This window comes from Geospiza fortis, unplaced genomic scaffold (genome assembly GCF_000277835.1).
Source record: "Geospiza fortis unplaced genomic scaffold, GeoFor_1.0 scaffold112, whole genome shotgun sequence".
Taxonomy (NCBI): Eukaryota; Metazoa; Chordata; class Aves; order Passeriformes; family Thraupidae; genus Geospiza; species Geospiza fortis.
Window position 1 is genome coordinate 2164924 of NW_005054298.1, and position 16694 is coordinate 2181617.

At 40.4% G+C, this 16694-nt stretch overlaps 1 protein-coding gene across 6 annotated transcripts in view; it reads left to right on the plus strand.

The window, feature by feature from the left end:
* GTDC1 (glycosyltransferase like domain containing 1) overlaps positions 1-16694 on the plus strand; it is a 163692-nt gene that overhangs the window by 131517 nt on the left and 15481 nt on the right. For all 6 annotated transcript variants that reach the window (XR_004081657.1, XM_031056246.1, XM_031056270.1 and 3 more), the window contains one exon: positions 13890-13999. Coding sequence is in view for 5 of the 6 variants with exons in the window: in XM_031056246.1 (XP_030912106.1) it covers positions 13890-13999 (110 nt within the window). In the remaining variant the exon portion in view is untranslated. The remainder of the gene's footprint in view (positions 1-13889; positions 14000-16694) is intronic.

A 16694-nucleotide genomic window follows, 5' to 3' on the forward strand; every position in this document is an offset into this window, starting at 1 on the left:
CAGGGACAGCCAACACCCTGAAATATGGCATTAGCCCCAGCACTTCTTCCACTGCCCACTTGGAACCACATCCAAATCCAAGGTGCTGTTCTCTAGCAGACATGTTCTCACTTTGAAGGGGTGTTAAAATGTCTCTGCATGAGAAAAGGTGCTCTGATGCACCCCTGCCCCTCCTCTCCATCCCCCTGGAGCCTGAGCCTGGCAAGGATTGCAGTGTGCCACCTCTGCCCACAGCAGATAAATAACTGACAGCATTTTAGCAGAGTCACGAGATTCTCCACAGAGTAATTTGTTTTCTCCTTCATCACCAGGCCTTAATGGTTTCTTATAAACACCTATAGCAAGGCCCTGCTTGCAGGAATGACTTAGGCCAAGGATGTGGGTAAAAGGCAAGGATGGGTTTCTGAGCTGACAAGGCCTATGCCAAGGAATTACTCTTTCCTTTTGTGTAAAGAGAGCAAAATTCTGGTGATTGATGGACAGGCTTCCAACATTTGATCAGAACTTTGTGATGTCCCACCAGTTTCCATTGCAGTGTGATAAAATGTCTGTTTAGAATCATATAATACTTTAGGTTGGAAAATATTTCTAAGGTCACTGATTCCAGCCATAAATCATCATGTCCAACTATGCTGGACATGCTGGAGTGAGTCCAGAGGAGACCATAAGGATGCTTAGGGGGATTGAACAGGTCTGCTGTGGGGAAGGGCTGAGGGAATTGGGATTGTTCAGCCTGAAGAAGAGGAGGCTTCAGGCAGACCTTAGAGCCCTTCCAGTAGCCAGCAGAGCTCCAGAAAGCTGGAGGGGGCTTTGGGTAAGAGCATGGAGTGACAGGATGAGGGGGAATGGCTTCACAGGGACAGAGGGCAGGGTTAGATGGGAGAAATTGTTCCCTGTGAGGGTGGTGAGGCCCTGGCACAGGTTGCCCAGAGAAGCTGTGCCTGCCCATCCCACAAAGTGTCCAAGGCCAGGTTGGATGGGTTGGATAGTGGATGGTGTCCCTGCTTATGGCGGGGAGGTTGGAACAAGATGGTTTTTAATGTCCCTTCCAACCCAAACCATTCCCTGATTCTCTGATATTTGGTGAAGGATAAGTGTATTAGGAAGTTGACAGGGACCAGTGTGGCATAATCCTTGTCTCTCCCCCAAAACTACCCAACCAGCATTTATACATCCATTATTCCCTCTCATTCACCCAAACTTTATGTTTTTACTTTTTCCCTGTGTGTTCTGTATCATCTAAGCAGTTAAAGATTTGATAAGAGAAAGTTGTCAGAAATCAATTCTTCTTCCCATAATTGCACGGGTGTGATAAAAGATCACAGAGGGAATCTGCAAGAATTTACACACACATGCAAACAAATAGCTGCTGTCAGTTCACATGGAAGATCAGATAAGGCCATTATCTCATGCCAAACCTACCAGTGTGCAACAAGATTGTGGGGAAGGACATGGGGCAGGAGATACGGGTGCAGAAGGAACAGTGGTGGAACTCATGATGAGCAAATTCAGAAGGAAAAAAAACCCCAAATCTAGATTGCAAAAACTATCTGAAGACTTCTGGTCTAAGGGAAACTGGTGTGTTCAGAGATAATTCTGTGCCCAGTTATCTGATTTTTATGTACAGTATCATGAAGAAATGAGTGCATGGAGGACAGGCTGTGCTGTACCAACATGGGGCTGCCCAGCGTGAGGTCCTGGTCCTCTTCACTCAGGAGCAAGTGCTTGGAAAGGACTTGTCCCAGATGGGGACAAGAGGTGCTGTGCCTTCTGTGTTGGGCCAGCTCTTCATCAGTGAGCCAAGCACAAGTCCTTTGCAAGCTGCGAGGGAGAAGAGCCTGGAAAGGGATTTTTAATACTATTTTGTATTTATTTTATACATATATATTAAAAAAATATATGTACACACATATATATAATAGTAGATAATTAATATGTAACATATGATATATATATGTATATTAAAAACATGTATATTGAACAGTAACTTGTTCCTTTTGCAGAACAATACAAGATTTGTGTAGTCACTGTTAGAACTCTCAAGTGAAAGCTATTTCCTATAGAGACACTTGAGAATACAGTGACTCGTATTTTCCTCATGCTGTTGAATATTTTGGACCAGATCTTATCCCATCAAAATGCAGGTGTGGCAAGACAGCAAAACAGGAAAGAAATCCATCCAGAAATCAGGTTTGAGTACCCAGAGATGCCATTAGGCTCAACAGGCATCCTCAGCATTGTGAACAGCCTGCAGAGAACAAGTAGATATGGTGAATAAATAGGGCAGATTGAAGACAAAGGCTTAAAATACAAGTGTTTGTACAGTGTTAACTAGAAGGTACCAGATAGGATTAAAAGCCCACAGGCTATTAAAATAACAAATTCAAAATGGGAACTTTTTAGCAGTATCTAAGGGAAGCCATCCAGTACTCCCAAGGAAAACAGCACTCACAGGAGCAGTGACACTGATGACATGTGGTGGTTGAACCTCTGCCATGAACATTCATGTAGACATTCATGTAGAAGTTGATACCTTTTCCTCTTCCACATGTGAAAATAGTCTGATTTCACATTCATGCAAGCTGGGTTAAGTTTGGGAGCAGATACTACAGTCACAGGATGATTTAGGTTGGAAAAGACCTCTTGAGGATCATGGAGTCCAGCCTTTTGCCCAGCATCACGTAGCCCACCACCAACCCATGTCCCCTGGTGCCAGATCCACATAGCTTTTAAATCCCTCCAGGGATGGTGACTCAAACAAATAAAAATACGAAAGTGAATTAAATAATTTGAGAAGCTCAGCCTTAAATGGAAACACAGCTTGGAAGTGCCCATTCTTTGCTTATTCATTCCATGATGCCTAATCTTGAAATGTCTTCCTGCAGCGAGGGAATTGAGGCACTGAACCCTTCCAGTGGAAGATGTGTTAATCCTTGATCACTGTTTTTAAGAGCTTGTAGAAAAGTCCAGCATGTGCTGAAGGTGTGAAATTCTGCTATAGTGGAAATCTCAGCATCAATTTCTCCCTCTTTCTTACAGCGTGTTTTCTCAAAGGACTAAAGGCAGCTTGTAGTCCAGGGGAGCAAACATCTCTGATTTTGATACTGGCAAAAAAAGATGCTCTGTGTTACCTTTGCATTCTTCAGCTGAGAAGCCAGATAGAATTTTGAGTGGTTTGTTGTGTTTATGGTACAGGTAGAACCTGAAGTAAGTGTTCCAAGAGCTTGTGACCATCTCTTAATTTCCTTCCTACCTGCTCTCTGATTGACATGTGGGTAACTAGAGACTCAGAAATACCATCTTGTGGTCACAAACTAAACAAAAAGACCTACAGTTTTGAAAATTTTAAGACGATCACTCCACGCTGAGATAGAATGGCAGGAATTAAGTGAGGGCTGTGATATTCACCTGTGAGGCTCTGAGACCACAAGAGGAAACAGCCTCGAGTTGTGCCAGGGAGGATTAGGAAGAACAATCCTCACCCAAAGGGCTGTCAAGCTCTGGCAGAGGCTGCCCAGGGCAGTGGTGGAATCCCCATCCCTGGAGGGATTTAAAAGCTGTGTGGGTGTGGCCCTTGGGGACATGGGTTAGTGATGGCTTTGACAGTGCTGGGGGAACAGTTGGACTCAATGGCTTTTGAGGGCTTTTCTGATCTAAATGATTCTGTGAATCTCTGACTTTTTAGCTTTCCAAAAAAACTGCATGTTTGCCCATCTTACAGAAAGACCCACAGAGGACAGTGAAGGTGTTTGGGTTTGAGTGGTGTTTTTTCTCCCTTGGTTTCAATTACCTGTGCTCCTGATTAATCATTGAAGCAACATTTGCTCTGTTGGCATCAGCAGTGTAGGAAAGGAGAGGGGAACTATCTCAGAAATACAAAGAGCTGAGATATTTTGTGATCTCTTCCCACTCAAATGTATCCTTCAAATCTCATTCCCCCAGTCGAGGGAAATAATTTCAGTTACCCTGGTCACAGTAGAAAGCAGCCCTCTTTTTGAATGCCTTTTTTCATTAATGTAGATATGTTTCTGAGATGAGAAACGATGTTTCTTCTAATTACGGTTACATGTAGTTAATTTCCTTTTTTTAAAAGCTCAGTGTGAAAGCCAGTTTCCTTTAAAAAGGGAGGGGGGAAGAAAAAAGTGATACAGCTGATGCTCCTGTTGCCTTAGCAACAGATTTATTTATTAGGGTCTGAAATGACATGAGTTAATATACCACATACCTGCTGATCGGCAAACTCTCCTATTTCAGCTCCAGTTGACAATTAAGTCCTGGACAGCTACAGCCAGGGGTTAATGTTACTCATTAGGAGAACTAGGTCATTACTGGGAAATCAAGGCACTTAAGGCAGCATGGATAAAATACAAAATTCAACATCTCAAGGAGTGAGGGTTTTTATGTTAATTAACCTTATTTTCCTTTCATTAAAAAAAAATCTTTCATATATGCATATGACAGTGGATCAATTAATTGGGAAAGGGAAAAAAAAAGAAGTAAGCTGTAGTTTACTTTCCTCTCATAGTTGTCTTCATTTCCTTTGGAAGGGTTTCATTATTTTATGGAAAATTCTTATGTCTATATGATGAGTAAAAAGGGTATTAAAATTAAGAAGGGAATCATCATGGAAATCAGCTTTACCACAAGGGAATGAGCAAATAAAAGCCTTGGAAATGAAAATAAATAAGCTTTGCTAATACCTCACCTAAGGAGCAGAATATAAGCCCATCAGAGCTTGGAGATATTTAGAGGTACTTCTTTGCTTCTTTATTAAGCAGTTACATAGTTATTTGACCTTCAGAAACCGAAACTTTAGAGAACTAATTCAAGTTGTTGGCAAATTTTCTATTTACAGGAAGCTGATCAGTGGCGTAGCCAACAGTAACTACTGTAGTTAGTAATTGGCTTCTGATTTCCAGGAAAATTAAATATATTCTCTGAAAGTTTTATTAAGATATCTGAGTGGGAGCTTTAACTTGATAAGTCATAAGTGATTTAATAAAGCTCTCCTGAAAGCCTTTATTTACTAACTTTTAGCAGGCTTCATTTTGATACTGGAGAACTTAATAGGCTAAAAAGAATGGTATTAAAATGAAACTTATTTTTTTACTCACTGCTTCCCCAAATACGCTTGGTTCTTTCACTTCTGCTAAGCACTCTATTTTCTTTTCTGTATTTAAGTTCTGTGGGCCAGTTCTGCTCCTTATTTTGCTTAGACCAATTTTCACACAGAGAAACTTTCCTTCAAGTCCAGGTTGGATTTGGTTTGGAGCAACATTGCCTTGTGGAAAGTGTCCCTGCCATGGCAGGACAAGATGAGCTTTAAAGTCCCTTCCCACCCAAACCATTCCATGATTCTGTGATGCTGTGATTCCCTCTGTGCTATCCAGATGCTCACAAAGCAGCCACTTCAGTGCCATCCTCCAGAGCCTGTTACAATAAATGCTTTAGCCACAGTTGAAAAACTGATTTTGAGTTAATGTGAGACCACAACTGCATCACCTGGACAGCTGAAGAATATTTAGGCTTGGAACAGATGCATCACAGATTGCCCTAACAGCTCCAGTAAGCTTGGCTCTCTCCCTTTTCCCAGGATGGGAAAATTCATTTTATGGTGGTTTTTTTTTTCCTCCTGTATAATTGTGAAACCCAAGTCTTTGAGCAGAAGCACAGGTGGGATTGAGGAGTTCTCTCAAGGCTTTTCACCTATCCCTCTCAAGGCAATCGTTTTCTACTCCATTCACCCAATCTGGGTGAACAGTGTAGAAACCAAAAGTTTTGGTCTTTTGAACCTGATCCTCCTGTCTTTGCCAGGCTTTTCTACTCCATTCACCCAGTCTTTTGGGTGAATAGAGTAGAAATCAAAAGTTTTGGTCTTGTGAACCTGATCCTCCTGTCTTTGCCAGGCTCAGCTCCCTGGGCATCTCCTCACACGTAGTCTTGTGCAGCAAATTTGCCTCTCACTCTTTTCTCTCTGTCTCCATCCCTGTCTCTGCAAGGAACCTTCTACAACATATCCAAGATACAGTTTGCGGTTTTACTAGGTAATGTTGTGGTTTTGCTTTTTTTCCATCTTGTTCTTCATATGTTCTGGAAAACTTTGGGCAGGATTTTTCTAGAAGATAGAAGATAGTCCAAGATAAGTCTCAGTTTTGGGAAACATCATAGGCAAGGACAGAAGAGGTTTTGCAATCCAAAGTCCCCAGCAAGCATAGCAGATGGTGCCACCAGCCCCCTTTGTAAGTGACAGCACCCCAGACCAAAGTATGGGAATAACCTTCAAGAGACAAAAATCAAATATTTCATAACCAAGTGATCTAATATTCCTCCCTATTTTCACCAGTAATAGGAGGGTTGTTTCTTGCATCAAAGCTGTTTTTAATTAGTTTCCTCTCCTTGCTGCGCTACAACTATCCAAGTCTCTTCTCTTCACCTTCTTCTCTGCCATGCTCTCCTTTTTTCCATATTTTCATGCTTTTTCCTCCTCCCTGTGTCCTCTAATTGCTGTTTTTTCTCAGCTATGTTTGTGCAAACCTGACTCAATGAGCTGGGTTGATTCCTCATTCTGAAAGCAGTGAGATTTGGAGTTACTTTAATCTTGTTGAATAATGAGTTTCAAGCCTTGGTGCCAAGAAAGTTCCTGGTTGGAAGCTTCTTCCTTGGAGATCCCAAAAGGATGAGTTATCTCAGGTACCTGAGCTAATTCCTCTCAGGGTATTACTTAGTAAAGAGCAGAATGTACTTTTTGACCCAAGCAGGGCATCTGGTGGAGATTTAAGTAGATGTAGCTTGGGTGTGTGAATCCATGATGGAAATCAGAGATTGTAGCTTGGTTGTGTGAATCCATGATGGAAATCAGAGAGAGGCCATAGGGCCTTGTATGGTGGGGTCATCATTCCCAGAGCCACAGGGTCTTGTATGGTGGGGTCATCATTCCCAGAAAAATCTGTAGTAATGTAGTTTTTATGTAGTACTTTATATAAAAATTTATATTTATGTATGTTTTCTGTTCTTTCAAGGAACTACTTTAGTAGACTTTTATGCACTTACTACCATATTCATAACCATCTTATGATTGCTATGACATTACTTTTTTACCTTATTTTATAGTTGAATTGCAGTAGGGTATGTTGTGTATGGTTATCAGGGCTGTAAGGGTCACTCAGATATTTTATGACCTCCAAACAACAGGAAAACCTTTTGTTATGTTACCTTTGGAACACTAAGGGAAGTTAATTTTATTTGATTTTTTAAAATAAACTCTTTGGGGTAGTCCATAGCACTTACAAGGTTTTGTTGCAAATGGAAATAAAGTGTTCTGGTTTTTTTTTTTTTTTTTAATCTGAATCCTCTGCTTGGAATCTGAATCCTTGGCCAGACTGGCCAAGCTGGAGTAACAGAAATGAAAGGCACTGGAATGAAAGTGCATTGATTTTTACACCAAGGTAACTGAGACCAAATGATGGTCTTTGTCTTCAAAGCTTAATCTCCCTTTAGGAAATAAGCAGGAGGCTCCATGACTGATGCTGATCCTGAGATTTCTTTGGTTAGGGGATGTGCAATATTTTATTTTGAGTTTTTTCTTCGTGAGTTGTGAGGGGAGAAGAAGAATCTAAACAATAAACTCCCAAGGTTCTTTCTTGTTTCTTTTTTTTATGAATCTCTTGTAGATAACAGGAGATAGGAGAAAATGCTTTTCCAGCGTAAAGCAAAATGCCACCCATTTTTCTCAGGCCAGCAATTTGAACAAATCAGAGGGTAAAATACACACTTCTCGCTGTAAATACGTCATGGGCTCTAATAGAAAATAAAACACTGTATTTGCCAGTGCTGTTTGGCTGCTTTTTGCCTCTCCAGTGCCATTTTTTAATTCCTTGGCTTGCAGAGGTGTTCTGAAAGCACAGGCGAGGATCAGGACCTTTTTTTGCTTGTAGGACCTACAAATTGCCAGCTGAAATTTATTCTGTAGGGTCCTTTTTCATGCAGAAATATTTTCTTCTACTTGACTCCATTTTCTGTGAAGTGAGGGGGTATTAAATATTGTGGTAACTTTTGATGCTGATGATGCCAGACAATGTTTAGAGGCACAATTACAGCAAAGACATTTTGTAGAGCAGATCAGCTGAAAAAGAAAACTCACTGGACTTAACTACATATTTGCAGTCTACCTCAGCCTCATCTTGGAAATGTAAAAAGATGGAAAAATACTGTGATAAATTGAATAAATGGAAAGCAATTAACTTTTCCTTCATGTTTGCATTTTCATAGTTATTTCTTTTTTCCCTGTTTCTTTTCTAATTGTGCTTTCCTGGCAGTAACATTTCCTTTTTTTGCATTTATCATGAGCATTGTTACCAGAATTTGGTATTAGAATTTTAATTTTTTTTGGTCTCCTTTTTTTCCTCTCTTAATCTTAACATAGAAAATGTATATTAAATCATTTGATTTAGGAAAGTCTTCTGTCCTCTGTGAAAATAATTACTGGAATGTATTACATTTCATGTATCGAATAAGCTTGTAACATGAGTCCTCTTCTTTAAGAAGAATATTATTCTACTAAAGTATTTACTGACTGTGATTCTCACCATATTTCTGTAGATGAAAGCTCCTCTAAGAGCATATCTTGCAGATGGGGAAACCTGGACGGAGCTGTCTTGTGGGAAAACAGTGTCAGGAAAAGACCAGAATTCTGCAATTCTCTCTTTTGAAGGCCAGGTTTATCTTTTATGGCCACATTTCTACTTTCTAACATTATTTGATTATAATAAACCTGTATTCAAATTTTTCTGAGCTCAAGATTTAATGTGAAGTATGAAAGTGTAATACAATGCATAGTATAATGGAGGGAAAAAATCTCTGATATTGTTCTTTAGATTCAGTTTGGATGAAGTGGAGCCTTGGTTTTAATTCTGTAGGGTGTGTGTAGGTCTTCTATTTACCCTATATTTATTCTTTTCCTCCCTGTGTTTGGATATGCCATACTTTCTTAGTTTTCACCAGGAATGTTGTTTTTTTTCTCTTCTTGTGTTTTTCTTACTCTTTGAATTGCTTTGCCCAGTACCTCTGCCTTCTTTGATGCTCATTACTTCACTTCCCCCCCAAAAAAAAAAGGATCAGCGTCATCCACATCAAGGTCTGTGTCTTGGAAATCTCATTGCCTTTATTTTTAATTATTGATTCTGTGCTCATGGACTTGCCCAGCCCCTTACACATTCCCTGTGCTCTGCTCCATCCATGCTGGCTGATGTCCCCTGTCCCCTTTTCTCCCAGGATGTCTCTTGGCTCACCAGTCCTAGATCTCCATGATTGCTGTCCAGCTTCATCAATAATGAATGATTTTTCACTGGCCTATTTTATCAGCTATTTTCTAGCATTCATTGTAGGCAGGGAGAAATCCATCTTTTACCTCTTGCTAGAAGTCCTAACAAATTTTAAAAAAATACAAAATTAAAGTCTTGCTTCAACTTCTGAGGATTTTGTTCCATTTCTCACCTTTGCCCATCTAACGTCAAAGTGATTTTGGGGAATGGGGAGGCAGAAGGAGCTGGAGCCACTGTGAACTCCTTGGATTTAAGGCACTGTACAAAGTGAAATACAAATTGTGCCTGCACAATTTGGGATTCTCTCCCTCTGAAAATCTCCCATGCTAAATGCCCCAAGATTAAGATCAACCTTTTTGATATTGCTTTTGTGATCCTTTCAGAATGTTTAGCACCTTAATGGTGGGACTCCACTGTCTTCAAAGTCCTTTCCAGCCCAAATGATTCTGTCATTCACAGAGATGTCACCACAGGGCTGTGGCTTTCACAAGCATTACATGGCATTTATGGAATATTTTCTCAAATATTAAGACTTTTCCGCCTGGTTTTGCACTTTTTAAAAAACTGATACATGCATTAACTGCAGCTTTTAATATATGTTTTTAATATACTGCATTTCTTTCCCCCCTTTGAGCAAGTCCTTCTGCTTTTCCGCAACTCTTCCATTTCCTAATTGCATTGCTAGTTGTGCCTTCCTCCAAATCCTAAATAACTGTGATTATCACCATGTAGGGTAAGTTTACATAGACTTAAAAAATTAAACTAAAGTCAGAGAAGACCATATGGGTTTCTTACTGAATTTCACCCAAATTCAAGAGATGAATATTCATTGAATAATGTAAAGGGCCAAGTTCTGCTATTTCTTTTTTTTTTTTTTTCTGGTTTTTAATAATGTGTTTCACATCACTGGTTAGGGATGTGGGTGACAATAAATCCAGTTTAGGTGGTCTCCATGTAGTCTCCTTCCAGTCCCAGCAATAGGTAAGGCTCAAGGGCTCAGGCTGAATTCCCAAAATCCCTGAAGAGCAGAAGGGTGTTTTGGAGAATGTTGCCTTTGATTGTACGAGGAGCATCATCATAGTGCTATAAAGTTGCTTTTTACAATTACTTTAGGCTGAAAAGTGGGATGTCAAGTCATCAATTAATCCTGACAGCATCCTTCTGTGGTGAAAAAATAATATTGTCACACCCATTTTATGGCAGAAAATCTAAGCCAGAGGCAATAATGGAGGCTCAGTTGTGGTGGTGCTGCTCCCACCCCACTCCCATTCCCTGCTCAAGGACACTTCTCAAAGTTTTATATCAGATTACAAAGGGAAGTCACTAAACCAGGATGAACCCTGGGCCACATCCCCCAATCCAGATCACTAAACCTCAGCCAGTTCCTAAGAGAGATTTCAGATGTCTCTCTTAAATTTTGAGTTAGAGTCGATAATAAAAACTCCTGGGTAACAATGAGAGGTGTGGGGTAGTTGAATATGGAGATTGAATGTCTCCAAGCCAGGGCTCTCAAATTTGAGCACAGGTGTGGTGTCTGTGCCTGTTTTGTGACATTACAGCTGTAGTTTGGTTATTCTAAGGTTTTTATGTTCTTAGGATGAAATTTAGAGCATCTTCATATCATGCCTAGTTCTTATTTTTCCTTTACCAGATGCATATCAAATCAAGTGAAAATACAAAGGCATTTCAAATACCTCAACTAAACAACAAAGCCAGACCCTGGAGTCACATTATATTGATTTTTCCCCAAACATAATATCTTAAAAGAAAAGTTTGCATTTTAATATCAGGCTTTTATACTGTTTTGGAGTTCTTCTTCAGGAAATGGAGTACATATAATTAATACTGTTTAATAAAGCTCAAAAATGCAACAGATGCAGCCAAAAGTGCACATCATTTTGAGCAGATCTTTACAGAACAGACATTCCATATTGTGTTCATCTTTTTCCACGATCACTGCTATGGCAATCTGGTGTGTTTAGCAGTTGTTGCTGAGTAAGGCAGACTGGATTGTATATGATTTTTTCCATGTCAGCCAAGAAACAGAGCTCTCTCCTTTTTGATGCAGCGAAGAGGTGGTCTTGTACTATTTATTTGTTTCTACCAGGAGCAGCTAATACCTTCAGTATTCTGCAAGAATAATAATAATACACTGCAGTCTGTAGGTGCACGGGCCAGGAGGTTTCTGGAGCTCTGTAATGAAAATAAAATGCTTGTGGTGTGGAGAAGTCACGGGATAGAGTCGCTTAAGATGAACTCCCAAAAAGAAAAGCTACAAGATTCACAAAATGTGTCATTAAAATCTGGGAGTGTCACCTAAAAGGGAAACATTTTGGGGGGATGGAAGGAGAATCACCTACAGCAGAAAACCCGCAAGAGAGGCTCCAGTGCAGAGGAAACGTTTCCCCTTTCAGCATTCCTTCTGGGTGCCAAATTTTCCTTCTGTTCTTCTCCACCTATTAAACAAAGCTGCAACTTCCAATTCCTATCAGTTTTCCTAAATATGTGCAGCTTATGTGGCTTCGCCGAGCTGTAAGGCTCCGCGTTCTCCTGCCAGCTCCTTGACAATGTGGCTCCAACAGCATCCTCCACTTTTGGCTGCCTCTGGGACCCCTGGTCTCTTCTGGAAAGCGAGAGGGAAAGCATATCCTTTGCTGGAAGGACTTTTTGTGACTGCAAAGCTGATAGCGGGGCTGTGAAGAGCTTGGAAGGATCCCTGTCAGCGTCGTGGCTGTCGAGTCTGTCGGCTCCGCGCGCGGGGACATGCCGGTCCGCCGGCACGAGCTGAGCCAGGCTGGGCTCGTGGCATTGCTCACTGAGCACACACAAAGCCTGTCCAGGGGAAACTGAGGCTCAGGGGAAATTCTGTTACGAATTACACCAACTCCCAGCACCGCAGAAGTTCTCCTTGCAAGCATTCGTAACGGGGATGTTCTCTTCCAGCCAAATCCGAATCCGTGCGATCCCGTGTTGGCTCTTGGAGCTGGGCATTTGGAGGGAGCTCAATACTGGCAAAAGTTTCTGCACAGAAGTTACCTACCAGAAACAGGTGGCTCTTCTAAGCATGAGGATGCAGCAAACTAATAGTCAAAGATCTGGGATCTTTGCAACTGGGAGAAATCCACCCTGCAAACCAGTGCTTGCGTCCACTTGGGTTGCTGGAATTGCTGTGGAAACTCCTGGTTCACAGATGTGAAACAAATTACAAGGCTTATGCAGTTGCATTCCTCCTTATTATTGGGAACAAAACAAATTGGGGGGATGGAGGACTTCTTAAAGTGATTATTGTCTGGCTTTATTTTAAGAAAATGTGTCTAATTCTAAAAAGTCCACAATTCCTGGAGGTTTCTCAGCCTAGGGAAGTCGCATTAATTATAAGATTAATTTATTTTAATTCCCTAAACCAAAAATATTGACTGAATGAGAAATTAACACGTGTAGAGCTGCAGATGTCATTTGGCTTCAGATTTCCTGAATGATATAATTATTAATCTTTCATATACTAGTGTGAGAGACCTACAGATTCCATTCTACAAAATTACTCTGTGAAGAAAGACACTAGGACGGCTGAGATATAGATTTTTCCCTTAATACAGGAAGGAAAACGGTGGAATTTTCTAAATAGTAAATAAAACCAAAATATTTTAAAGGCATATGGTGCACATCTGTTGAAATACAATAATTTAAAGCAGAGTAATTAAATGCAAGATATAATATTCACCTTAGAATGAGGAAATTATCTCATTCCATTTTTAATATAACTTAAGGAATTTGGGAATTTTAAAACATTTGTGATACCTTTTGAACCTTTCATTCTGTGCAAGTAGAGAATATAGATTGGAAAATTGGGGGGTTAATTTATTTTTAGATAACTTGCATTTCATGTCCTTCAGTGTCAGACCCATACAAACCTTTAATATTATCTTCAACTGAAATTATAAATAAGTACAAGTTTCTTATATTCTGTTTTAATTTCCAGTTAACTCCTTAAAAATCTAAAGGTAGAAAATGTCTCGTGGTAGTTCATTCCTTTCTTTACCTAAAGCACTTGGATCAAAATGGATCAAAAGCTTTTAATGAGTATAGCATGAATTCCTAAAATTCCAGCTTGAGAAATCCTGTAGGTTTAGGAGAAGGTTTTGTTTAACGTGTGTCTCCTGAAAAAAAAGAAAAAAAGAATTGCAATGAAAGTCGTATACATATTTTTTGAACAGGGAAAAAATAATCTCAAACTCATTTTTTGTTTCCTACTCATTTTTTAAACCGATTTTGTCTTCAGGTTGGTGCTCAATCCTTTTCACTTTCAAAGCTGATAATTTGAAGAGTAAATGCATTGTATGAGGACAGGGAACAGGTAGAGAAGAATCTGATAGATCTAAGTTTTGAGCCCAAGTGCTCCATTGAGGAAAATGTTCAGCTGTGCAGGAGAAGCAAAGAGGGAAATAATTTGAATAAATTTTGTCCCCAAAAGTACAATTTTAGAGGAATGGTGTTCTGATAAATTAAAAACCTCCCATACTTTCACAACTAAATGTAGACAATGCTGAAATAAATTCTGTTTGTTTTAAGGGAACATGACAAAGATCCTGAAACTTTCTTTGAAGTCCTGATGAAGCTGAAAGAGCAAGATCTGCCTTTCCACGTGTCCGTACTCGGAGAGACTTTCAGTGAAATTCCAGGTACCTTTCCTTTTTTCCTTACTTTAAAGTTGCCATAAAGTAGGTACTTACAGAAGTAGTTTTCATTTTTGTATGTTTTATCTTAAAGAATGTGCTTAAAATTTTCCTAGTTGTGCAACTAAATAATATTGATACATTGTAAAATTAAAATTATTAAAGACAGTAAGCACTTTTTTATTTAACTTGGCAGGGCAAGACCTTATTTATGACTTGTGGTTCAATAACACTTCTGTATTTAATTAAACAGAGAGATAGGTGTGGATGACTGGATGGTTCAGATAGGAAGCAAAATCTTTCAGGTCAGGGTCACTCATATGAAATCCAGAATGAGATTTTAGCAGGTGAAAACACTTAGTTCCCTCTCAAATGTGAGGTTAAGGACTGCTGTGGAGAGCTTCTGGTTTGTGTCTGGCATGAAAGTGATCATTCATCTTTAATATTTTTATACCACTCTTTTGGACACTCCTTCTGTTTCTTCGCTTCCGCAGAACCACAACTCAATGAACAGTTTCACCTGTCTGGAAAATAAATAGATTTTATTCAGGCACGCAGTTTTGTGCCTGAGATATTATAGCAATAAAGAGAATAGTCAAATCCTGTACTGGGTGCACTTGTAATAAATTAAACCTTTTAAAAATGTACAGTAATGACAAGCGAGTGTCAAAATATCCAATGTTTTAGCTTGTATGTGTTTTCCAAAGTGTAGACTTGCACCCCTCAGCCTCATCAGTCTGTAAAAATAGACTGGGGATTAGTTTATTTGTCAGTTCTGTCATATCTGTTGCCTGCTGGACTGGTGATATTTCAATTGGTTTGGTTTTGATTTTGCCGTTTTTAAGACACCAAGAAGTTGCTCTGATCCAAATAACTTTTGGGTCCCCAACTGAGACACAGCTGTGTTGGAAAAAGAGGCAATAATTCAGTAGCAGGAAATTCTTCGTGTTTTCTGTCCACTTCCTTTTCAGACAGTTTTCTGAAAGCCTGTTCTTCCAGGCAAGCCTTATCACAGATCCCAAGGCAACGTTGCTTTCCAGACTGAGCACACCAGATTTCTTAGAAGGAGAAATTTCTAAGGAATATGTGACAGATAGGAATATACGATGGTGCGCTGCGGGAACAGATTCTATTGACACTCATTTTGGATGTTGTTACATATCTCATTTGTGGCTTCAGTACTTATGAATAATGTAGATCATCCTAAATTTATGCCAGTATATCAAATCTATATGCCGCACCTCTTGTCTTGTCAATTCATTCATCCTCGTGTATAAATAGAGTCTATAGAAGGGGCAGTGTGGTGAAATGTGTCTCATCTCCATGGATCTGATAGGGCCATGCTCATACAAATGACATATGCAGGTCATTGCTAACAAGCACCAATAAAACCTGTTGCACATACTTTAGTGAAAATCTAGTTAAGAGGGTTTTTGCAAGTTCTTTTTGGTTTTTTTTTTAAATAAATTGTTGGCACTGCATTTCCGCTCCCTCCAATTACGGGACCAAATTCCCTCATTATTATAAATGTCATGTTTACAGTCGTTGGTGACAGAAAAAGCGGATTACATGTTTCATAATTCGGCAACCATTCATGTAGTTGAAACACCCATTTTTCAGTAGCTTGCTGCTTTGAAGCACACAGCAAATATCCAGCAGGAAGTTAGGAAATCTCTGCTTTTCAGTGCTGCTAAGGCTTGGCTTTAGACTCTAAAGGAGTGAAGAGGTACACCTTAAGGATTTAGACAAATGTGCTTTGTGGGGGCAGATTTTCCCCAGGGGAAGAGAGTGAAGAGCTCCATCACTGGCTCTTGTTTGGGATTTGTCAGCAGTGAGGAGGGAAGGCTGGCAGTGTCCCAGTGGTAACCAGAAGTTGCTCCTTATGAGTGGAGTTGTTGTGTCTATCTCATCTTTGATCATCACTCACATCATGTGAGCACCATTTCAGTTGGAGATTTCAGGCCATTCCCTTTCGTTGGTGCTCCTCTGTCCTGGGGTATCTGCACTTTCCATGTGTGTTTATGTGCCATCAAATTTTGGCTAGATAGTGATAGCAGGGAGCGTGTGGGAGAGACCATCACAGACATCTGAGCCCAGTACCATGAACCAGCATCTCCATCCTTACCCTAATGCTGCCCCAAAAAACCTGCTATCCTCCAGCCGTCCCAGCCATCCTCATTCCCCCTCCACCTCCACCTTGGAGCTCTGGAACACTCAGACATTCCTCAGAACCTTGACTGTACTCCCTCCAGCTTTTTCACCACCCCTCCATCCAGTCTGCTTGTTTCCACCCTGCCTGCCAGCACATCTTCAGTCTTTCCTGTTCTCTCCATCTGGTTCCTTTCTGTGTTGCTTCTTCCTTTCCCAGCCCAGTGCTCCAGTCCTTTCTTCCAGACATCCTGAAAGCACCCGCATGGAGACTGCTGGGTTTGCTCCGCAGGGCTCTGCAGCAAAAGGTGTGATTAAGGACAAGGGGCCAGCTCCCATCCCAGGAGTGGAGAAGTGACACAGCTGCTCTGAGCACCACTTCATTTAAGGCTTAACAATCTAACGAGAATTAAATGATCAGCAGGAGACCGACAGCCTCCGCTGCCCAGGCGGTCCAGCCTGGCTGTACTCTTTAGGCTTGAATGTCAGAGGAATTTATAGGAGACTTAACAGCACCTGAAAGCCAAGCTCTGCTACCCTGAGCTCAGCAGGA